The sequence below is a fragment of the Carassius carassius genome, chromosome 6 (assembly GCF_963082965.1).
Source record: "Carassius carassius chromosome 6, fCarCar2.1, whole genome shotgun sequence".
NCBI classification, from domain to species: Eukaryota; Metazoa; Chordata; class Actinopteri; order Cypriniformes; family Cyprinidae; genus Carassius; species Carassius carassius.
Window position 1 is genome coordinate 4,404,927 of NC_081760.1, and position 25,445 is coordinate 4,430,371.

Sequence of the window (25,445 nt, forward strand, 5' to 3'; positions counted from 1 at the left end):
TATGGTACCAAACAAAAACATGGTTATATCATATATATAAAAAATAATAGTAATAATGAAACCTAATACAAAAGGGTATAATGTAAAAAGGTAAAGCTATTATAGTTAAATCTAAAACTCATGTATTGGCTGCATTTTATTATCTGATTAGCTACTATTAGGATTTCATGGATGTTTCTTAAAAGTATATTGAAATGTGTGAAATATATATATATATATATATATATATATATATATATATATATATATACCACTCATACATATGAGCCCCTTTCACATTCAGTCAGAGTATTAGAGTATTTGCTTGTGTGTGTGTGTGTGTGTGTGTGTGTGTGTGTGTGAACACTGAACAGGATAAGTCCATGTGTGGCATGTAATCAGTATGCAGTCTAGGCCTCATAATAAAAGGTGTTTATGGTGGTCTACTGTGACAGGAGACACGCTGTGATTGCTGTCCCCCAAACACTCCACTGGAGACAGACTGTAACTAGCTACCACACACATACACAGGCGTCCAAACACAAGCTCTGTCAAGCGTGTCCACACCCAGGCCGGATATGTTCATGGTTATGCTAACAGACAGAGTGGTGTTCCTTTGATGCTGTTGTTTCTCTAAGCAATCATCTTTGCATTACTGCAAGATAAAACATCACATACACACAGACACACTCATACAACCAATCCACAAGCCTCCACAAAGAAAAAAAACCCCACATAATTACTGGAAGGCAGATGAGGAAATTATGCACCCATTCTGAAGGAAAGCCTGAATAAATGTTTCATCGTTCAGAATTATCTCACTTAGAAGCCATGCCACACATTCAAAAGGAGACCAAACGTGACCAATGCGACATGGTTACATCTAGGAAGAGGAAACTCTCTAATGATACATACACTACTGTTCTAAGGTCTGAGGTCCATAAGACTGAATGTTTGTAAAAGAAAGAAGACGCCCACCAATGCTGCATTTATTTCATCAAAACATTATTTGAGTAATGTTGTGAAATTAGTGCTGACAATTAGAGTTGTTCTGCTTAATCTATTTGTGGAAATTGTGATGCTTTTTTACAGGATTCTTTGATAAAAAGAAAAGCATTTCTTTAAAAAAAAAAATAATAATAATAATAACTTTGAACGGTAGTGTAAATATTTCAAACATAAGCAAACTGCTGTTTAGTTAATTCAGTTTAATTCAAAGTCAGATTTTTTAAACAAAATGTACTGTGGAAGTACCATGACACAGTGTTACTTAGATATATGCACTGTTGGGAACGTTACTTTAAAAAAGTAATTAGTTATAGTTACTCACTACTAAGTTACTGAGTTAGTAACTGAATTACTCTATAATAAAAGTAACTTGTTACCAGGGAAAGTAACTATTTGCGTTACTGTTAAAAAAAAAAAATAAATTGCTATATGTCAAAGAACTTTTTTTTTTTTTTTTTTTTTAGCAGTTTTCACAAGTCAGTTAAAATGAGTAGAACAGACAGAGGTGTTCGTACATAACTTTCAATATTTATTGCACGTCAACAGACGGCAAGAGTTTTATTCTGCACTTCAAGTATTATCTTTGTAAGAAAAGTGATTTTGGCCACTAGCTTTGTAGATGCGTGTGTCACACATTACATGTACACATTACATGCACGTTCTTGCCTTTGACCACAATGAATTTGAAGTAGTGCTTATATCTTCACCTTGAAAATGCCAACTTTTCATCGGATTGCTCCTGACTCGCAATCTCTGCTGCTGCTGTGAATCTCTGTTTAGCTGTTGCAGGCGTGCGTGTGTGTACGTTTGGCGCCGCTGGCGTAAAAACACTGGCTCTGATTGGCTACCATGAGGCACATGACTCTGCCTTAGCCAATCATAATCGCTTATCTCTTTATTAACCCACCTCCTCACTCGCTGTGTGAGCCAGGGGGGCGTTCGGATTACATAGTTTATTAAATCAATGCACAGTAACGCACAGCATTTAACGTCCAGTAATGTTAACGGCGTTATAACGACAGTTATACCATGACATTTGCATGATACCTCGATCTATTGAATGCTACATATTCTGTCAACCATGTCCAACAAAAATAAATGGGTAACTGCTCAAATTAACATTGTGAATTAACTTTGTTGGTTGACTGAGGTATATTAAATAATTAATTTTATCTAATGGCAACATTATCATGTACTATTTTTGTTAGCATTAAAGGGGTCATGAACTGAGAAATCAAACTTCCGCTGATTTTTTGAGATATAAGAGGTCATTGTGCTATAAAAACATCCTGTAAGTTTCAGAACTCAAAAATTTCTTGTTAGTCTAAAAACAGCCAATCTGTGTGCCACTTTATGACGTACTAGTGTGGCTAAACCCCGCCTCCGCAGAAGATGATCAACGCCTGCTTCTACATCACTGCCTGTTTAGCCCCGCCCACCAATTCACACGTGTAGTGTAAATAACTATAGAGGCAAACGCAGGTCTTGTCAGGGTTCTGTCACTCCAGTCTAGTGTTATTCATGGTTTTGTGACAGAGCCCTGATACTCTCCTCATGTCATTGTTTTCATGTGAGTGCGCGGCTTAGTTTTTACTGGCTGCGTGCCGTCTCGTGTGAAAATGCGGTTTATGAGCTTGCTCATTAGCTGCGTGTTTGTGTCTATTTAAGCACATGGCTAGTGATTGGTTTGCTGGCCATGTGCTTGTGTTTTTTTGTTTTGTGTGAGCACATGGCTTTTGTCTTAGTTCCTATGTGCCATGTGCTCTCATCAATTGTCTTGACCCCACCCATCTTGTTACCTGATTATTGATGTAAGTTTCCCCACATGTGTTCCCTCGTTATCCTCCTCATTAGCTCCCCATTTATTGTCCTTGTGTTTGCAGTCTGGTTGCTAGTTCGTCGTCAAACATTTGTCTGTGTAAATCGTGTCGTGTCGTGTCTTGCCTTGCCTTGCCTTGCCAGTCAAGTTTAGTCTGTTTTCCCCTACGGGGTAGTTTTTGTTGGTTTATTTTATTATTACAACTATTAAAGAACCCTTCTCTCTGCATCACCCAAACCCTGACAGTACGAACTAGCCAGTATGAGGACTCAGCGGAAGAAGGGTTTGCACCGTCCACCAGCCTCCACTCTCTCCAGCCCCCACTACCAGCGCATGCTCCAGTTTAAGACCTTGATCTCTCTCCATCAACAAGGGACTGGTGTGAGGGATTTTGCCCTGGAGTTCAGTGGTACTGCAGAGGGATTGGAGTTTAATGATGCGGCCCTCAAGGACCTCTTCAATGATGCCCTTGATGAGCCTCTCAGCTGGTGGAGAATGAGGGGGCTGGACCACCTGTCGTTTGGGGAATTTGTGGAGTTCGTGGCACGTTCCCCAGCTAAGGAGGCTGCAGTACTGCCTGTGGTGCCCTTCAAAGCTGCCGTTCCCCCTATGGTGGATAAAGGAGCTGCAGTACCCCCAGAGGTGACTTGTGACATTGCAGAACCCCTAGAGGTGGCCGGAGAGACCGCAGCACCTCACTCTCGTAGGCGGAAGAGGGGAAAGAAGAGGAATGGCTCTGCCCCGCCAATGCCAGAGGTGCCGGATGAGGCTGCAGCGCCCCCAGAGGTGCCGGATGAGGCTGCAGCGCCCCCAGAGGTGCCGGATGAGGCTGCAGCGCCCCCAGTAGTGGCCGACGACATTGCACTGCCCCAGTCTCGGAGACGGAGGAGGAGGAGGAGAAAGGCTTCCTCCATCCCTCATGGCCCGGTGGCCATTCAGGAGCCCACTGCTGGCCTGGAGGCCAATCCAGTCATGCCCAAGCCCCTTGCCCTGCCGGCGCCGCCCAAGCGCCTCGCCCTGCCGGCGCCGCCCAAGCCCCCTGCCCTGATGCCGGCTCTGCCCTTGATGAGTGCCTTGCCGGGTTTGCCCTTCCTATCTGCCGGGGTTCCTGTTAGGCCAGATCCTCACTGGCTCATCCCTCCGGCTCCGCCCTGGTGGTCTGCTGGGGTTCCTGTTAGGCCGGAGCCTCACTGGCTCAACCATCCCGCCCCTCCCTGGTCCCTTTTAACAGCTGGTTGGGTTTTCCTGCTAGATGACTGGGCTCCCTTCCCTCCCTCCCTCCCCTATTTTGTCTGTTTTTGATTTCCATGTCTTGTGTTCTGTTTTGTACCGTGCTTGTGTTGCCATGCCTGTGCTGTCATGTTCCTGTTTTGTTTTTGGGTGTTCCTCGTTAGGGACGCCAGGTGGCGTCCCTTTTGAGGGGGGCTAGTGTCAGGGTTCTGTCACTCCAGTCTAGTGTTATTCATGGTTTTGTGACAGAGCCCTGATACTCTCCTCATGTCATTGTTTTCATGTGAGTGCGCGGCTTAGTTTTTACTGGCTGCGTGCAGTCTCGTGTGAACACGCGGTTTATGAGCTTGCTCATTAGCTGCGTGTTTGTGTCTATTTAAGCACATGGCTAGTGATTGGTTTGCTGGCCATGTGCTTGTGTTTTTTTGTTTTGTGCCATGTGCTCTCATCAATTGTCTTGACCCCACCCATCTTGTTACCTGATTATTGATGTAAGTTTCCCCACATGTGTTCCCTCGTTATCCTCCTCATTAGCTCCCCATTTATTGTCCTTGTGTTTGCAGTCTGGTTGCTAGTTCGTCGTCAAACATTTGTCTGTGTACATCGTGTCTTGCCTTGCCTTGCCTTGCCAGTCAAGTTTAGTCTGTTTTCCCCTACGGGGTAGTTTTTGTTGGTTTATTTTATTATTAAAACTATTAAAGAACCCTTCTCTCTGCATCATTGAGTCCTCGCCTCATCCCTCTACCCAAACCCTGACAGGTCTACACAGAAACCAAACGATAAACTTTATTTGATTAACTTTATTTTAATGAAGTCCCAGACCACGTCAGTAAGAACTTGGTCCCTTTCACACATCATTTTACCACGGATTCGTTTATAAACAAAGCACAATTCGATGCAGGATTTTCAGAAAGATTGAAACTAAAAGATGACTCTGTGCCGAATATATTGGATCCAATAGTAATGTATTTAGAGTAACTGTTTTTATAATGTGCTCACTATTGCTTTGTCTGTTATTACAGATTGTTTGAGTGTTTATGTGTTTTTGACCTAAATCACAGCAGCATCCATCTATGAAGGTTGTAGGCTGTAACATACACAACTGTTAGCCAATCATAGCAGTGGGTGTTTACTTCCGAGTCTACAATCCACCACGCTTATTCAAACAGAGCATTCTGATGAGCGGGGTGAAAGCAGGACAGAAAATAGCCTATTACTTCTAAATTATGATGCTTTTTGGTGTAAAAGTCTTGATAACATTATAGGTGGACCTCAGGAATGGTACAAAACAAAAAACAAAGGCAGTTCATGCCCCCTTTAAACATTTGAAATTATATAGCTTTTGGGCAAGCATTTTCCAGTCCAAAGTTGACTAAATGAGATCTGTCATGACATTTTGGTCATGTTACCTATCCAAGCAGGGCTGGAAAGAAAGACAGAAAGCGGCCAGTCTGCTGCACCGAGTGAGCGACATCCAGGGCCTGCGGTAGAATGACATACCACCATCACAATCTCAATCAAAATGCTTTACTTTACTGTTTATTAATTCTTTAGATATGAAAGTTAGAAATGGGATAAACAAGAGGATTGGCTGACTGGAAAGTCAAAGGGAGTATCTGAAGATGGCAAGTGTGATTACAAACACAAAAACACACATACATTTGGATTATCTGTGGATTCCTGTGGATATTAAGGACCTGGGATATCATGTTTCCCGCTCAAACTCAAAATGTCCCAAATTAGTACTTCAAGGTCTCTAAGACTATATGTCCCTGGTTCAGGTCTCTGCTTAACTACCTGTAAATCTAAGGGAACTTTTCAATTGTCTAATCATTCATCAGGGAGAATTTTTTTTTATTTTTGTTTTGTTTTTATTTTTGTTATTTAGTTATGTTTCTACTTCTAGGCACTGTAAAAAAAAAAATAATAATAATTCACATTTATTTCACAGATGCAGTTCTTTCATGCACACATAAGACAGCTATTTAGATACACACAGAATCCAGGGAAATAATCTGGATTGGAATTATAAAATCGAGGTCAGCAGCTGTGTTTAGATTAAATCGCTTGATGAGGGATGAAAACAACAAGCCCAAAGTATGCCATCAAATCCAGAAGGCTGCAATGTATGTCTAAGTTTGCTGGCCCACTTTGAGTACACTGTGTCCCTGTGCATTTGGCACATATATACACATGCTCACGCAATATTATAACTCTAAAATCTGAGCATTTGGTCTGATTAGAGAGGCTGTGCTCTCAGATAAAGATTAATCCGAATGAATATCTGGTGCAGTGTGTAGAGGAGTGTTTGGTATGTACAAACGCTTCTCTCTGCTGATGCTCTCACAGACTCACTTGCACACGCTCACTCAGACCGGCTGTTCAGGTCACATAAATCAGGTCTGTTGATAACAGCACCACATGATCCAGCATGCTAGTTTCTATGGAGACAACTATGGGGAGATGCTGCACTCTGAATGTATGTATCAAGAATATTCAGGAATTCTTTTCACTGTATCTACCATTAGATGCAGGTGAAGTTTGTGACTACCATACCTATACCACTGGTGTGGAAGAGAGATAAATATTTAGGAACATAACTGGGTCACATTTGAATTCACACATTTGTGTTACAGATATGAAACACACATCCTAGCATCCATGCCTTTACTGTCTTCATACACACGCGTGCACACACACACACACACACACACACACACACACAATTACATCAATTTCGGTTTTATTTACTCCCAGCGCAAAAATCAATATATCAATACAGAATATGGTTCCATTCGTTTATGCAAACACTTAATAAATATGCTGTTTACGTATTATTTTAAGGATGCAGACATAGCACAGATAAATATATTTAAAAAAAAAGTTTATTTTTATGGCACTGCACATGGTGCCCTCTGGCATGGGCATCACTCACTAAAGATCACACGACCGGCCTTTCACTACATTACACACACACGCAAACCCACAGACACACACAGTTCTTTGTAAGCATCTTCTGTAAAAAGAACCAATAGTGAAGGCTGCCACACGTTCCTCAAAGCACGGATGGAACAACGGTTACTATGGAGAGACAGGTGTCAAAAAGAGAGAAATGAGAGGGGGAGGGGGCGTATGGTGAGAGAGAGATGGAGGGAGAAATTGAGAGATGGAGGAAGGGAGAGGAGAGGTTTCCCAACCTGCATGGAACACCACCGTGGTCTTTTTACATCCCGGCAGTAGCTGGAGATTGCGGAATAGTCCCTTAGCCGTGAGCTTCACGTGGAAGTTTGAAAGGGAAAGTCTCGGAGACCATAACATGACCTTCAACGTCCAAACGGTGGAGAGTAAATCCTCCACAAAATATAGGGGGGAAAAATCTAGAAATTTCGTAAAAAATAAATAAATATTAAAATAAAACGTCTCTGACCTCTTGTCACATTCCAATGCTAACGTCTTCTTAGAGTGAGAGGGAAAATTCCAAATATGAAGTAGGGGGGAAAAAATATAAGCGAAAAATAAGAAAACTAAATTGGAAAAAAATGTCAATGTTGCTATTTTTAAGTCTTCGAATCTCTCAAAAAATGCTAAAAATACTGATACTGCCACAGAATGTGTAGCTCTTGAGGGAACAGCCACTCTGTTCAGTGGTATCCTCTTGGATGCTGAACCAGCCAGTGTCTCATATATTCTCCTCCTCCTCTCTCTCTCTTGCAAATGTGCACACACTAATCCTTTATGTGTGTTGCACATGCACACACACACATAAAGCCAAGCTCTCTGCAGCTTGACACACACTCGTGCACTCAGAAGGGGGGATAGAGGGACAGAGGCAATGTAAGATGGAAGGGGAGGGAGTTTGCACAGTTGTTCTCTCACTCCCTCTCTCTTGGCTACAGTATGTTTTGTTTTGAATAATACATCTAAACTTTATTAAAACAAAATACATTAAGTTGAGCAAACATTTTCATTTTAAGTGATTTAAATGTAACAATTTGGTGAGGATTTTGCTTAATTACAACAAGAAAACACCACTGAGGTAAGTAAAAATGTAATTCAAGATATATTCTCTGAAAAAAATCTTGCTATATAATTTCTGGAAAATCTATTTTAAAGGATGCTTAGATGACTTGAACAGAATTTCACCAAACAATGAAAGCTAATGGAGTCCAATGTTGCTCCCCACTGACTTTTATTATGTGGGCATAAAAAACAATTCAAAATATATGTTAAAAATTAAGTAAAAAATACACATTAAAAATAAAGCCATAAAGTCTGCAATGGCACATGGGTGAAAAAATGATGACAGAATTTTAATCTGTTATTAAATTAAATTAGATTAAAGCCCTTATTTCCTAATCTTATCTTCATTTTTATTCTTCTTCCTTCCCTCTTTTCGATGCCTTCTCTCAGACATCTATTTAACATTTATGTATCTTCCAAGCAGCAGGCTTCCTGAATGGATGCCTTTGTTGGATAAAGAAATAAACAGAAAGAGAGAGAGAGAGAGAGAGAGAGAGAGAGAGAGAAACAAGCGCATCGGAATACTGATGAGTGACATTGTTGAATAGAGAGACGTCAAGCAGCACATGAACGGCTGTGTCCTGACACTATTGTGCTTCCTTATTCACCACTAGGCCAACAGCTGCATGGCAATATAAATTAGCAACAGTCATGGGGTGGAGGTGGTGCTTAAGGGTAAAATTCTGTTGAAGTCAAGTTGTTTTTAAGTATAACAAGACAGAAAGGCCAGAAATACCAATAAATGAGCATTGGTTGGGTAAACTTGTTGTGAATGTGACTGGAATTTTGGCTTGAGGATGTCTGTGGCATTTATTTTCAAGAAAGAGACACTGCAGAGAAAGTCACACTATAGGGTGCTTAATTTTTAGGGTTTACAATAAATCAAGGGATTGGGTTTATCTAGAGCACTCTATAATCCTTTAAAAAATACATAAAAATGAATAAAATGTCCTCTTGCTCATGAAGCTTCCTTCCTCTACCAGACAATAAATTATTCCATTCACTTACTTTCATATATGAATATAAAAACTATATATGTTTCCTTCCAATTCCAATGGATTCACAGTTTTCACAGTTTCTTGCTGCTGTATCATATGTGTGTGAGAGAAATGCATAAAGCACAAATACAGAGGATTCCACTGTTCAGTCATTCAATAAACATTATTTCCAAGGTCATATCTTTGTTTTGCTTAATCACCTAACTATTTCCAAAATGTAGCACAGTGAGTGAATTAAACCCACAATTAAACCTTCTTCACATAACATATACAGAACACACCACAAAGCTTTGGGAGTCACGACACATGAAAAGGCGATGATTAAAAGTGACAGTACGGATGCAAACAGTTTAACCTAGACTACTTTTGATAATGCGGCAGTGGTAGAGTGTGCAGTATGGATACAGACACACACAATCAAATTCATTCTCTCCTTACCTGCTACTGATGATGAGCGAATAAGTCGTGCAGATCCACTGCGTTGCAAAGGATTCTGGTTAGTCTTAGCTGTCATGTGGCTGGTCACAGCTGGGGCCTTTAGCCCTAATGAAACAGTGCAGAAGAAATCAAACCTCATGCTAACAGACTGAACAGAGGTGGGTTTCAGAGACTGGGTCGGATGTACTGTAGAGGCTGTAGGTGCAAGAGTGTTTTAATGACAGTGGGGGGCAGAAAGAACGCTGATGAATCACTCAAAGCAATTAGCAAGTCAATCAGTATTAACTATAAACAATCAATTCTGCAATCTTTAGCTGCACTGCAAAAATTGTCATGTTTTTAAGGAATATCTTGTCTTATTTTGTGCATAATACACTACATTCAAAAGTTTGGAGTCAGTTAGTTTTTTTATGCTTTTGAAAGAAGCCTCTTATGCTCCCCAGGGTGCATTTATTTGATAAAATAATATGTTAACAGCATTAATATTGTCAACTATTATTACAATTTAGAATAACTGTTTTCTATTATATTTAAATTGTATTTATAGTCTTCAGTGTCACATGACCCTTCAGAAATCATTTGAATATGCTGATTTCTTATTATTTTCAGGATTCTATTATAAATATAACGTTTAAAAGAACATCATCTAATTCAAATAGAAATATATTTTTTTTTTACATTATAAATGTCTTTACCGTCACCTTTTTATTTAATGTGTTTGCTCAATAAAAGCATTCATTTCTTCCAAAAACATCTTACTGACCCCAAACTTTTCATTGGTAATGTAAATTAATGATTTTTGTGATTATGTTTTAATTGTTTTCAGAGAATTCGTTGCACTTGTGCTGAAACCAAAAAACCAAAACCTAAAAAATAAGTGATTTTTTTAATCCGCATGACTTACAGTTATATATCCAAGGTATATTTTCTCAAAAGCATCTTAACATTGTATGGCAAGTTTGCTTCTAGAGTAAGTTTTTATCTAGTTTTAAGGATGTTTTAAACAATGTTTTGTTTTTGATTTGGATGATCTCTCTTTAACTGTCCATATTAAAAGATCTAATCTAACCTATTACGAGGGGTATATGGCAGTAATCAGATTGTGGTTCTGAACTAAAATGACATCATGCAGTCATTAGCTTAAGACAATCAGAGCGTTCCCACTGATTAATGAATATAGTTGAGGCTGTTTTGATGTGTAAATAACAAATAATGAGCGTGGACTGATACATATATGAAAATAGGTGTTGGTGTTAGAGAGAATTAGTGAGATTAGAAGGTATTAAACTCAACATGCATGTTTCTCTCACCTGCCACTGGTTTAGACGGCGTGGAGCTTGCTCTGCTGCGGTGACCTGATACAGGTTTGCTAACTAGAGACTTTCCTTGTATCTGGAATGCCGGTGATTGTTTGATAGACTTATCCTCACTCTTTATCCCTTCAGCCGGAACTGATTAAAGAGAAATCATCACATCACATTATAAAACAACAATACAATAAAGCATTATTCTTAATTAGTATTTTGCCTTGTTTTAGATTTCAATACATCCACAAAATTAAGCATTTACATAAAAAGCAAAATTGCATAAGGTATTAAGTTTTGTTTTCAGAAAATATGTCATGAATATAAATGTACTATGTCCATTTTTTTTTAAATTAAATTTATTAATATTTGTTTTTAAGTTTATGTTTAAATGCTTCTCAGGTAAACAAAAATAAAAATAAAATAAAATAAATTATATATCTGCAAAAACATGCCACACATTAAGGAACTCAAATAAAGACCTATATTTTTTTAAATAAATATTTTTAATTAAATGTATTAATATTTGTTTTCAAGTTTATGTTTTATGCTTCTCAGGTAAACAAAAATAAAATAAAATAGCATTTTATTATTATTAAATTTATTAATATTTGTTTTTAAGTGTATGTTTAAATGCTTCTCAGGTGAAATAAAATAAAATAAAATAAAATAAAATAAAATAAAATAAAATAAAATAAAATAAAATAATGTATCTATGTGCAAAAACATGCCACCTATTACGGAACTCAAATAAAGACCCAATTTGTTAATTCTTCAAATGATTCAATATGTCCATAAAAATGCTATTCGTAAAAGACTTACAAAGCTAAGCAATTAGTCACACAACACAACAACATGAGTACTGTAATTTGTTGTGAATTTCCTTTGAAACCCTTCTTTAGTCACTAGCCAAACACATTCACATGCATTCCTACTGAAACTAGATCTCATTGCTCCAAGTTACCATGACAACTCAGTGGCTATCTTGATTATATTTGAATTTGTGGGACATCAGGAAAGTGTGGGAATAAACTGAGAGTGTGTAATGCAGAGGATGCTGTGATTAATGTCTACAACATAGCTTTGTGAATGGCAGAGGTTGCATTGTATATGACTTGTTCACAGCCACTGCTAAACTCAGAACAGATGTGACCTTTGACCTGACTAAATGAATGAGGGCAGTCGGAGCTCTCAAGATTTAATTAAGGCTCAAACAGAAAGTGTGAGAAACCAAAGTACTACATATTATATGAATATGGCAATGCCTGATTACCATATTCATGTTTCATCTGCATCTCAAGTAAATGTATCTTGTTTATTGTTTCTTCAAATTACTGATTAAGAAATGTATTTATTCAGCATGTGAAAATGGAAAGCATGTACAGTAGTTTGGGACAAGGAGATTTTTTAAGTATGCACTTAAAACCCTTGAGATTAAGATGGTGACTTGAACTCTTCACAGACACGCACCTTTGTTTACAGCAATATTGTTGCTTTCGCTGATTGTACTTCCCAGTGATGAGGAGCTGGGGCTTGTGGGTAGGCCTTTGACAGGCAGTTTGGAAGAGGCAGCTTTCTGAGGACCCTTACAAGATGGGCTGGAAACAGAAGAGGGGCTGCAGGGTACTGCGGACCTGTCTGTGCTTCGCATCCTGGGAATACCTGAAAGAGAAAAGGAAAAGTTATAATTCAAACCAATGAAAGTGTTAATTTAAAGACAATAAATAAATAATTTAAACACATGTAGAATATGGCCCCTGAAACCACATGCACCCAAACATATCCCTGCATCACCTTGTAATTAAAGAAAGAGCAAACACAGAAAGAAACAGAGAAAGAAAAGGGTATCTCACAGAGGAAGGTTAAGTTACAGGATAGCCCAAAACTTTTCAGAAGTGTAAACATGCACACATATACAAACAGTGAGCACAATAAGACATGTATTTTTCTGACCAGAACATGAAAACTGCCTTAGGCTGCACACACAAAATGAATGGACAGACATATATGACAGGATGGAGGGAGGGATATATATATATATATATATATATATATATATATATATATATATATATATATATATATATATATATATCCCTTGTGGATTGTTCAAATTCACTACCCTTTGGAGTTGTTCGGGATGAAAACATCCACTCAATTAAACTGCTGTAAAAATGTATCAGATTCATATTTTTTTTTTTTTTTTTTTTGCATAAATCTGTTAATCAACCTCAGTCCTGATCAAAACTACCAAATGTTTTTAAAAAATCCAAGATTTTAACTCTTTAATTGCCAAGTTCATAAATGATGTCACTGATTTGAGGAAAAAAACACACAAAAAGACTGATTTTCAATATAAAAGTAATTGTGGCTGGAAGAGGAAACATTTGTTATTTTTACAGTTGATCACTAGGTGGGACCATTAACCATTTAGATAGGCCTGTGCAAAAAAAGCTTAGTTTCTGACTTGTATATGAAGCTATATGGAGTATAACAGCATATTATATTGAGTGTGTATGTGTGCGTGAGAAAGAGAGAGAGAGTGTGTGTGAGAGAGACCTTTGCGCACTTACCTTAATGTATTTCAGAAAATCACAATGTACACCTCAGCTCTTAGAACTACATGGAGTAAACAAAAGTGTATTTATGCACCTGCTGCCTTTTAATGGTGGTGAAAGTATTCGGTTGTTAAGTGATGACGTAAGAAGCGCTGTTTCCGGGTCCAGGCCTCAACTCGCTTCACTTGAGAATATGACCTCAGCAGCCGTTTATGAGCACTGATTATTCATATTGATAATTTAAGTTAAACGCTTTCAAACTTACGATATACACTACAGTCTCCGTGCTCACAGCGTCCCAAACACAAATAATTTTAAGATATTTTTTTTATATTTATATTTTTATTGTCTGGCTATCTGGTACTTCAGTATGGAGTTAAAGGTTAATGTTATAAATTTTTCACTAGTATTCTATCACAGTTTATATTAGCACCTTTTGTTGTTTTCTCGTGGTAACTGATAGAGCGTTTGGACACGGAAGCGCTGCTACGTGACGTCAGACTTAATAAGCGAATAGACTAAACAAAAGCAAAGTACGTGGATTTAAACACTTGCATGCCATCGTGCTGGATATTTAATGGTGAGAAAAGCAGCAAGCAACACGAGAAAGGGCTTGACTTGTAGCAAAGTTTATAGAAATGATTATGTAGCGTGACCCCTCCAGCGAGCTGCAGCTTATTTGAAGTTGGTATTGCATTTTGGTTCATAATACATTATGTTCATAAATTTGATGCAAAGTATATTTTTTTACAGGATTTTAAGGTTTTAAACTGGCTTTACCATCAAGAAAAGAGGAGCATTTCACTTATAGGCCATATGTACTTTTCACCATCAAAATGAAGCAGGTGCATAAACACACTTCAATTTTTATTGTTTATTCCATGTAGTTCTGAGAGCATGAGGTGCATATTTTGATTTTTTCAAATACTGTACATCAAGGTAAGTGCACAAAGGTCTCTCTCACACCCTCTCTTTCTCTCTCTCTCTCTATCACACATACACACACACTATAATTTGCTATTATACTCCATATAACCCCATACAAGTCAGAAACTATGCATTTTTTGCACAGGCCTATCTAAAGGGTTAATGGTCCCACCTAGTGATCAACTGTAAAAAATAACAAATGTTACCTCTTCCCAACAGGAAAAACCACCAACAATCAAGAATCTCACACACACACAAACACTATAATTTGCTGTTATACTCCATATAACTCCATATACAAGCCAGAAACTAAGCCTTTTTTTTTTGCACAGGCCTATTTAAAGGGTTAATGGTCCCACCTAGTGATCAACTGTAAAAATACATTTTTTTACCTCTTCCCAAAAGTGAAAACCACAAACAATCAAGAATGCAAGATTATATGGTGTCATGGCTTTGCAATCAAAAAATGTCGTTATAATGGAAGTCAATGGGGCAAAAACAGCCACCAACAGCTAATTAGGGAGAAAAATTTTAAATCTAATGCTGCACAAAAACTAACAATGCATCAAAGCCAATCTTGTTACTAATCTTTGACATGCCCAAGACTTTGATAAAAGGTAAAAAAAAATCCAGCCCACAATCACTTTTGATATTGAAAATATGTAATTTTGTGTGTTTTTTCCCCAAATCAGTGACATCATTTATGAATTTGGTAATTAAAAAGTTAAAATCTTGGAATTTTTTTAAAAAATTTGGTAGTTTTGATCTGGACTGAGGCTGATTAATAGATTTATGCAAAAAAAATTGAAAAAAATATTTATCTGATACATTTTTACAGCAGTTTAATTTAGTGGATGTTTTCATCCACGAACATCCCGAAAGGGTAGTGAATTTGCCCACAGTGTACCGTTGAGTTTTTGAAAAATTTCAAAGCATTTTCCCAAAATATGGGTCAAAATAAGATTTGTCACCAAAAATCATTCCATTAGCTCAAACACAGGGAAAGTTGTGGCCAAAATAAGACTCAACTTTACCCCCTAGTGGACGAAAACGTCCCCAACAACCCACAAGGGTTAATATATATATATATATATATATATATATATATATATATATATATATATATATATATATATATATATATATATATATATATATATATGACGTGTTAGGGGGGAAAATTAAAGTTAAATCTGACAAAACCTCTTTTTTGCATACATTAAGGCCAGTTCACACAGCAGTAGAATACGGTTGTCAGTCCTGTATTTGAGTCCTTAATATGTTCACACACAGTTTGGATATTCACTGGCGTGACAAATGCATTCTGTAACCAAACTCACACCACTAAATTTTCAGCACTCAAAACCACATTCTCGGAAGACACGCACTGAGTGAACGGAACCGTATTGGGCAACTAGTTGTACAGCGCGAGAATGAGCCGCTCTGCCGCACATACGCATGTCTAACGTGTGTTTTCGGTAAAGTATAGTGACAGAGAAATGAGCTGCGTGTCATCTGAACGTTTAGAGCCCGTCGGTGTTCTACCGGAGCCGCTCCGTCAGCTGTGTGTTCTGCGCGCGATTCAAATGCTCCACTCTTCACTCAAATTTAAAAGCTGCTGTCGGTTAATGGAGATTTGACGAAAATAACTCGCGACTCGACTGGACTCTTATCGTGTCAGAAAGTGATACGACTTTCAGTTTTATGGACGTCGCCTTAACTTTGATTTGGTCACTGTTGCTATGGTAACTTTTAAGGCTTGACTCCCGTTGCACGTTCATACAGACAGTGGACTTTAACAAAGAAGAATACCAGCATCAAGATGAAAAGGCAAATTTTGCTTTTGGCGGTAAATCTAGGTTTTTTAGATTTATTAACATAATACAGTAAAAAAAACTCTTCTTCTGACAATAGATTATCATTTAATGTCAAAAGTAACCATTCTCTTGCTTTTTAAAATTACATTTGTACTTGAATAAATAACTGAAAGCTACTCATGTTGCGTTGCGCCGTCTTGTTTACGGTTGCTTAGCTTACTTCCGGTCAACGTAGCTGTTCCATTCGCAGCTGTTGCTTAAAGTCCCTGTTAACCACAACTGTAAGCTGCTGTGTGAACAGGACATTTCGAGACTCACACCTGTAAAGAAAATACCGTTCTCAATCCCAAAAACGGTCGGTGTGAACGTAGCCTTTTAAAAGTAAGTCATAAATAAAGTCTTAATTTTTTTTTTTTTTTTTTTTTTTTTACAAAACACAATGCAAAAAAAAAAAAAAACTTGGGGGTTAGGTAATTATATATACGGTCGGTATTTTGTAATGTTTTTTGATGTTTAAAGTGTGTTTTTTTTTTTACCAAGGCTGCATTTACTAGATCAAATGCAAAAATATAGTAAATCAGTATTGTGAAATATTATTTAAACTGAATGTAGCCTACCTGTTTTATATTTGAATATTTAAAATTTTAATTTGATGTAATTTAATTTACATTTCTTACTATCATCACTGTTGAAAACAGTGTCTATATTTTAGAATGTTTTTTTTCTGGGAAGTGTAATAATATTTTTTCAGGAATCTTAGAATAATATAAAGTTCAAAATAACAGGATTTTTTTTAAATAGAAATCTTTATGGTCACTTTTAATCAATGTCTTTAATGTCACTTGTTCTTTAACAATTGAATGTGTCCTTTATGAATAATTCAACTTCTTAAAAAAATATATATATATATTGAATGATTGTGTAAAAAAACAAAGGTGTACAATTTGTAAATTAATAAATATATAATTTTATAGTAGTCGAGAGAAATTATAATCAACTTTATATAAAAACAACATATACACATTTAAAAACCACAACATTGCAGACTGTTTCGAAAATGTGCGTCAGGCAGACAGCAAATTTCAGTTTCTTTATTGTCACAGTGATGCTGCTAAAATAATCACACCTACAATATCAGTATAAGCTTGCAGGAAACATTACACTGAACAAAACAAATCTACGGCTACTTCCTTAAACAATGCTTTGAGATTTTGTTCTGTGCATGTGGGGTGTTAAACAAGCAAAACTCACCAGCCGGCTGAACCGATCGGCCTCCCAGTGGACCCAGACTACCTGTGGGTCGGGTTTCTCGGTTAGAGGGCTTCAGTCTGGTTTCTGGGGGTCCAGAGGTGGATGTCCTATTAGTCCCCAGAGATGGTCCCAACTTGGAAGACACAGTCTGGAGAAAGAGTCGTTGGTTAGTGACAGCATCCCAAGCAAGAGAGCCCAACTCTGGACGCTGTAGGGTAACCATAGTGTTAGCCATTCCACAGAACAGGCAGAAAATGTTCAGCGTTACAGAGAGAGAAGGAGAGGGAGGAGGAGCGGAAAGGAAGGAGGGGAAATAAAACTCGCAGAAGGAAAAAAAGAGAGAAAAAAGCAAAGGGAAAACGCTTCTATTGTGTTATTCCCTCAGGGCTTCTGATGCCAGGACCGGCCCAGATCTTTTCCTTTTCTCCCCCTTGTTTTTGAACACTCGACAAGCACATGGAGTGAGTTTGTGGAAAGATTATGTTGTCTGAATCACTGTTCATTTGAGTCAGACTCCTCTCAGAAATGTTTCCCTCCTCTTTCTGTACTTTTCCCTCCAAGACAGTATTATTGGCAAAAACATCTCACTCATGTTCAAAAGGCAGGAAAGTGAGAGGGGGAACTGGAATTTAAAGCACTTGGAAGTTACCTAACAATAATAGTAAAGCAGAAACATGCAAAAGCATTTATGTACAATTGCGTAAGCACTCTGACATGCTGTAAGACTGCAAACAGATATAGAAAACAAGATGTGAATGGACAAATTAGTATTTGTGTTTGTCTCTAATCACAGTATTTATATTCTAAAAACTTTTCTGAGGACTACATTTACTCTTGACATTTGGTTAGACCCAACCTAAAAAGCTTGAGCTTGAATAACAGCATAGCACAATCATGTGACAACACGTATAGAGCTGGACTGGTTGAAGCAGTTCTTCTCATAAGGAGAAAATTGACATGGAATCACACAGCTGTTATTAATAAGTCAGTTTAAATGAACATTTCAGTTTAGTATACCTAAATTTGCAAGTATTTGCATAAAGGACACAAACAACATGAAAGGTCTGACTGGTAACATATAACCTTGGTTTAAATCTAGAATACTTCCTAATCATAATACTTTCTTCCATTGGTGATAAAAAAATCAGCGTGTCTCCCCTGGCTAAAGTCTCAAGTCTGTAAATCCCAGTATATTTATAACTTACTTGACTAGTCAAAAGATGCTTTATTAGAATGCCTAAATGTAAAAATGTTTCTTATTGTAAAAAAATAAATAAAAAAATAAAAGGTTTAATAATAGTAAAAACTGAAATAAACCTCTGATTTATTGAAATGTAAAATCTAAATGTACTGAATACGAACAAATTTTTATTAATAGTAAAAATGTAAATAAACATTAATAAAGGTTATAACATTACTATTTTTTTTTACAAAAAAAAGGAAAAACTCTTCTAAATGTAGAACGCTAATGAAAGTTCTATTAATTTTAAAATCTGCATTAATAAATCTAAATAAGTCGGAATAATAAAAGTGTGCAAACTACTGTAAATGTACTAAATAACCAAATATTACTACTAATAAAATGTAAATAAATAACATGTATTTACAAGTAAGTTATAACAGCCATTATAAAACGGTTAGTTCCATTCCTCGATTCTGATTGGTCAGCAGCTGTGTTTTATTTACGATACTGCTATGACTGCTTCACCCAACGGTTCTGTGTATCACTGCGCAACACCCTTAGCAACATAAATAATCAATAATATAGCATCAAAACTGTTTCGTTTATTATGTATTTCGGCAGAATTAACTGTTTGTTATTTATTTAAAGAAGTATGAGTAACCCCTACTGGCGATATATTGCATTTTCATCTTTAAGTTTGAGATCCTGCCCTTTCCCCGTCTAATAATCTCTTCTCATGCTAGATAGGTTAATGTGTGTGCAGCATGTGTCTGTGTGGAAACCTACAGTTTCCGAAGTGAGGAGGGAATATATAACTGTAGTTATTAGTTTTCTGTTTCAGGTATGATTCCGTATGTCCATGAGTTTCTTCAATGACACTTACCGTGTATGTACCATGGAATCGATCTGTTTTAAAACTAAAAGACTGAAAACAGACGTTAACAGAGATAAGCGGATGTATGTGTGTGAGAAAATATCATATATGGTGTTAAAAAAAAAATTACACAGCGGATGATAATAGCTCATATTCTCTGTTTTTATTTAAGCTCCATTAAATGAGGCATGTTAGTAACATTCTCTTGCCGTTTACTGTTGCTGTCAGGAACTATTTTTAGCGGAAGAACAGCATTTAAAGAACTTTCTTCAAAAAAAGTATAATTTCAGTACATACATTTTTGGTTTTATTTTATTTTTTTATTCTGTGGTAACCATTTTAAAAGTCGTGCCCAACAACGCTCTTCAGCCGTGATTTATTCACGATACAGCAAGGCCTCGAGTGCCTTATTGCTTGCATACTTAACCTTAGGGAATATGCGGAAAACGAAATCACTGACCTTGCTGGTGCTTTTAGAGCTTTCTTCCCCTGCTTCTTTCTCAAGTTGAGGTTCTCCTTCTTTAAAATCTATTGAAGGAGGAGATTCTGACTTCATTGTTTCTTCCCCTTGTGTTGGCAAGGATAAAGTGTTCACCTCTTTCTCTTGACTGCCATTGTTCACCATCGTTTCATTCCCTCTTGTATGGTTTGATGATGATCTGCTTCTTTGTCCAACAGCTTTATTTTCCACCTTCCTACTAGCATGAACCTTCACACTCCCTGAAGTGGACTGATTAACGTTAGTGTTTGTTTTTGCGGGATTGGCTGATCTTGGCGCAGAAGCAGCCCTGGAGATGATTTTGGCCTTCACGTTCCTCAGGTCTGGCCTGTGGAACCTCTTCGCCTCAGGTTTTGTGGCTTTGGTCAAAACAGCCCTTGTAGGAGGCTTGGCAAGAACACGTCCTTCCAGATCACTGGTCTTTTCTGCTGTTTTCTTTGGCAGGTTGTCTGCTTTTGAGATAGATGTGCGAGAAGATGTTGTGATTCTGCTATCTGTTATGGGAGTATTTTGAGAGGACACCACTGTCTTATTCACAATGTCAGTTTCTCGAATGGCTGAGGACAACTCAACAGAGACTACTTCCCTCTGGGTTTTATTCACCACAACCATGTTAGGCACTTCTGCTGGTCGGCCTTCAGAAATGTCAGGTAAAACACAGTTTGGCACTTCAGAGCTGGTGGAGACTTCCAGAGCAGAAACAACAACTTGGCACTTCATTATTAATTCTACTGAGGGTAAAGAAAGGAAAGTGTCCTCTTCCTCTTCAGTGTCATCATCATCACCCCCATTTTCTGAAGAGCACAAGAATGTATCATCACCATCACTTTGACCAACCTTCTGTGTTACCACCAAAGTGACATCATGGTTGTCATTGTCACTCCAACAGTCTTCATTAGCATCCAGATAGACAGACACAGAATTGTCATTGTCCTCACTGTAGTCTGGTCTGCATTCTGGGCTCTGTATGCCTGAATCATCACTGCTGGCTTTTGCTTTTCCCATCTCCACCTCTGGCATGTCCACATCCAGAGGACTATCTGTTCTGGCACTGCTCAGACTACTCAAGCTACGTATAGAGTCTGGTGACATTTCACCTCTTTCATACAGTAGCGAAGTCGATGATGGTGATGATGGGGACTCAGAGGTGAAAGCCTTGTTACTTTGCTCACCGCTGTGTAACGGGAGACACATCCAATGCTGAGATCCCTGCAAAGGCCTCTTTGGATGTGCAGCTGATGGAAGCTCAGACATGTTTGTTGGTGGTTCCAAGAGAAATGTGGATAGAGACACAATCATACAGCCATATCCCCAATTGCTAGATCCAACCCAGCACTGATGGACAGGAAATGATCCACTTCGAAGAAGAGGGGAATAAGGCGTTTCTCATCATAGAAAGTCTATTCCATTGATCATTCAGAAGATGACGTCCATTGTTTGGCTGACACGCTTTTAATGACTCTAAGAAACAAGAAAAGACAACAGCATGTCAGTTGCATTTCTCTACTCATTATCTGTACCGGTTTACATAGTTAAGGATAATAGAGCCTGAGATAAACACAGGGAAACCAGAGTCATAGAAGAAGCAAACCCATCTGTAATGCTGAATTTGGAGAAAACGAAAAATCTCTAGATGAGATGGCAATAAGTCAGACTATAGTATTCTACAATATAAAGAAATTGTCTTGTACTTTCTTTTAGGGAGGTTAAAAAGAGCATTACTGCTCCCTACTGGCAATCTATCTCCCTACTGTTCAATATGGGGAAAGTCAAAGGAGAGAAGGGTAAGAAAATGTGGTGACATTGACTATGGTCAATGTGGTTTTTCTCTACTTCCTGTTGGCCTTCTGTGGCTAATCGTAGCTCCGTGTAGCTGTTTTTATTTATTTTTTTTCCTCTAGAATCTTTATCTTACTATCACTCTCTGTTTTTTAAAGTGATAAAATATAACTTAATTCACACCATATTTCTGATTGTCAGGGATCAATCAGGTTCATTAACACCCACTGCACAAAGATCAAAATCCCCTGAGTATTAACCACTTGCACCTGTCGTTCAATCACACCACTGAGCACTACAAAAGAGCACACTTCTCATCCAGTCTCCGTCGAACCTTGAACTAGGAACCGACCTGCTTACATTCTCGCTGTGATTTCCAGATTCGTATACTCTGCTGTTCCAGTGTTTGGAATTCCAGCATAACTTACCTACTGCTTCTCTGCCCAAGACCCAGCAATTCCTCCTGAATACTCTTCGATTCTCCTGTGATCCTTTCCTGTGTATCCCGGTTTGCATATCCTTTCTACATCCAAGCATTTCTCTGCAAGATATCATCATCGCACTTATTACTGCATCTGTCTGTTTCATCTGACGATCTCCTGCCATTCTACTATTAAAGCTTTCTGAATCCTACTTACCTTGTTGTCCTCGTGTATATATCCTGACACTGATATTATCGATCAGTCCTATCAGATTAATTTTGATCGTTCACTTTTATTTTATATCCGTGTGCAGTACACCTGCAAAGCGTTAGCACTCGTTTGCTTGTCATTAGCATTTTCATTCGAACCTATCGCTGTTTTCTTTTCTCCTCTCCTCTCGCTCGCTCCAGTTTTTCACAAGTTCATCAAACAACCGCAGTAAGAATATTTCATCAAGCACGGTAAGTAATGGCTTCTCCTGCTATTGTTATTTGCACCTCTTGCCACATGTACAGTTTATCTATCTCTGTCGCAGATGAGGGATTCACATGTGATAAATGCAGGGAAATAGTAAGGATGACAGAGACGATTTCAGAATTAGAGACACGCATCCAAACTTTAATTGAGGACAGTAAGAATGTTAGGGCTCTAGATACGGCTTTGGATGCGTCTAGCTCAGGGATTCCTGTACATTGTTCGGTTCCGGCAACAGAGCCCCAGCAACAGGGCAACTGGGAGACGGTGAGGCAGCGTAGTCGTGGGTCAAAACACCGCTCTTCTGTTCCGATCAAAACATTAAACAGGTTCTCCTCACTCAGTGATGCACCCACTGAGAAACCTGATGAAAGTGCTCTAGTTATTGGTGGTTCTATTGTACGGAACGTGAATATAGAGACACCAGCCACCATAGTCAAATGTTTACTGGGAGCCAGAGCGCCTGACATCTTGGCAAATATAAAAGTGCTGGCTAATGCTAAACGTAAATACAGTAAGATTGTTATTCATGCCGGTGCTAATGATGTTCGACTTCGCCAGTCGGAGATCACTAAAAATAACATTAAAGAGGTGTGTGAACTTGCAAGCACAATGTCAGACACTGTAATATGCTCTGGTCCCCTCCCTGCTTGCCATGGTGACGAGATGCATAGCAGATTGTCATCACTCAGTGGCTGGATGTCTAAGTGGTGCCCACAGAATAACATAGATTTCATAGACAATTGGAAGAGCTTTTGGGGCAGACCTGACCTGTTGAAAAGCGATGGTCTTCATCCCTCCTGGGGTGGCGCCACTCTTCTCTCTAGAAATATGGCAAATAGTCTTAGTGTTTATACCTGACTAACTGGGGCCCAGGTCAGGAAGCAGACAAACTGGCTAAACCGACCGTCTGCTAGCTGCCTCACGTCACAGAGGTCAGCTAATTCTCAGCACATAGAGACTCTTTCACCTAGATATCACACTATAGAGACTGTGTCTGTTCCCCGAACTAGAAAATACAAAAAAACGTCCAAACCAAGTTAAGATTAACAATTTAATTGAGGTTCAACAAATAAAAAACAGATGCAATATGGATTAACAAATTATAAAGCTTGGCTTATTGAATATCAGATCCCTTTCTACAAAAACACTTTTTGTAAATAATATGATCACTGATCATAATATAGATGTGCTCTGTTTGACAGAAACCTGGCTAAAACCTGATGAATACATTATTTTAAATGAGTCCACCCCCCAAGATTACTGTTTTAAACATGAGCCGCGTCTAAAAGGCAAAGGGGGAGGTGTTGCTTCAATTTATAACAACGTTTTCAGGATTTCTTAGAGGGCAGGCTTCAAGTATAACTCGTTTTAAGTAATGGTGCTTCATATAACATTATCCAGAGAAACAAATGTTAATCATAAATTCCCTGTTATGTTTGTCCTTGCTACTGTATACAGGCCACCAGGGCACCATACAGACTTTATTAAAGAGTTTGGTGATTTTACATCCGAGTTAGTTCTGGCTGCAGATAAAGTTTTAATAGTTGGTGATTTTAATATCCATGTTGATAATGAAAATGATGCATTGGGATCAGCATTTATAGACATTCTGAACTCTATTGGGGTTAGACAACACGTTTCAGGACCTACTCATTGTCGAAATCATACTCTAGATTTAATACTGTCACATGGAATTGATGTTGATAGTGTTGAAATTATGCAGCCAAGTGATGATATCTCGGATCATTATTTAGTTTTGTGAAAACTTCATATAACCAAAATGGTAAATTCTACTTATTGTTACAAGTATTGAAGAACCATCACTTCTACCACAAAAGACTGCTTTTTAAGTTATCTTCCTGATGTATCCAAATTCCTTAGCATATCCAAAACCTCAGAACAACTTGATGATGTAACAGAAACTATGGACTCTCTCTTTTCTAGCACTTTAAATACAGTTGCTCATTTAAGCTTAAGGAAGGTTAAGGAAAACAGTTCAACACCATGGTATAATAAGCATACTCGCACCCTAAAGAGAGCAGCCCGAAAAATGGAGCGCAGTTGGAGGAAAACAAAACTTGAGGTATTTTGTATTGCTTGGCGGGAAAGTAACCAATCCTACAGAAAAGCATTAAAAACTGCTAGATCCGATTACTTTTCTTCTCTTTTAAAAGAAAACAAACATAACCCCAGGTATTTATTCAATACAGTGGCTAAATTAACGAAAAATAAAGCCTCAACAAGTGTTGACATTTCCCAACACCACAGCAGTAATGACTTTATGAACTACTTTGGTTCTAAAATTGATACTATTAGAGATAAAATTGCAACCATTCAGCCGTCAGCTACAGTATCAGTACAGAAGTGACATTCAGCCAAGTATGGTGACCCATACTCAGAATTTGTGCTCTGCATTTAACCCATCCGAAGTGCACACACACAGAGCAGTGAACACACACACACACACACACTGTGAGCACACACCCGGAGCAGTGGGCAGCCATTTATGCTGCGGCGCCCGGGGAGCAGTTGGGGGTTCGATGCCTTGCTCAAGGGCACCTAAGTCGTGGTATTGAAGGTGGAGAGAGAACTGTACATGCACTCCCCCCACCCACAATTCCTGCCGGCCCGGGACTCGAACTCACAACTTTTCGATTGGGAGTCCGCCTCTCTAACCATTAGACCACGACTTCCCCAATATACAGTTTGTACAGTATAAAAACCATTACGCCTATGGGATGTCCCCACTTTTCACAAAAACAAACGTGTGTGTGTGTGTGTGTGTAACATGCCTTAACATGCCTAACATGCCTAAACCCATAGTTTAGGCATGCACATGATAGTGCACCTGCCCAATCAAGC

At 38.2% G+C, this 25,445-nt stretch overlaps 1 protein-coding gene across 2 annotated transcripts in view; it reads right to left on the bottom strand.

The window, feature by feature from the left end:
* Positions 1-25,445, bottom strand: part of mtus1b (microtubule associated tumor suppressor 1b) — a 46,729-nt gene that overhangs the window by 15,305 nt on the left and 5,979 nt on the right. The window contains exons 2-7 of one of the 2 annotated variants that reach the window (XM_059551999.1): positions 19,867-21,366; positions 17,350-17,497; positions 12,267-12,458; positions 10,803-10,943; positions 9,493-9,597; positions 5,446-5,517 (exon numbers count right to left, since the gene is read on the bottom strand). In XM_059551999.1, the coding sequence (XP_059407982.1) occupies positions 5,446-5,517; positions 9,493-9,597; positions 10,803-10,943; positions 12,267-12,458; positions 17,350-17,497; positions 19,867-21,204 (1,996 nt within the window). In that variant the 5' untranslated portion in view covers positions 21,205-21,366. The remainder of the gene's footprint in view (positions 1-5,445; positions 5,518-9,492; positions 9,598-10,802; positions 10,944-12,266; positions 12,459-17,349; positions 17,498-19,866; positions 21,367-25,445) is intronic. The other variant, XM_059552000.1, reaches the window with a different exon arrangement.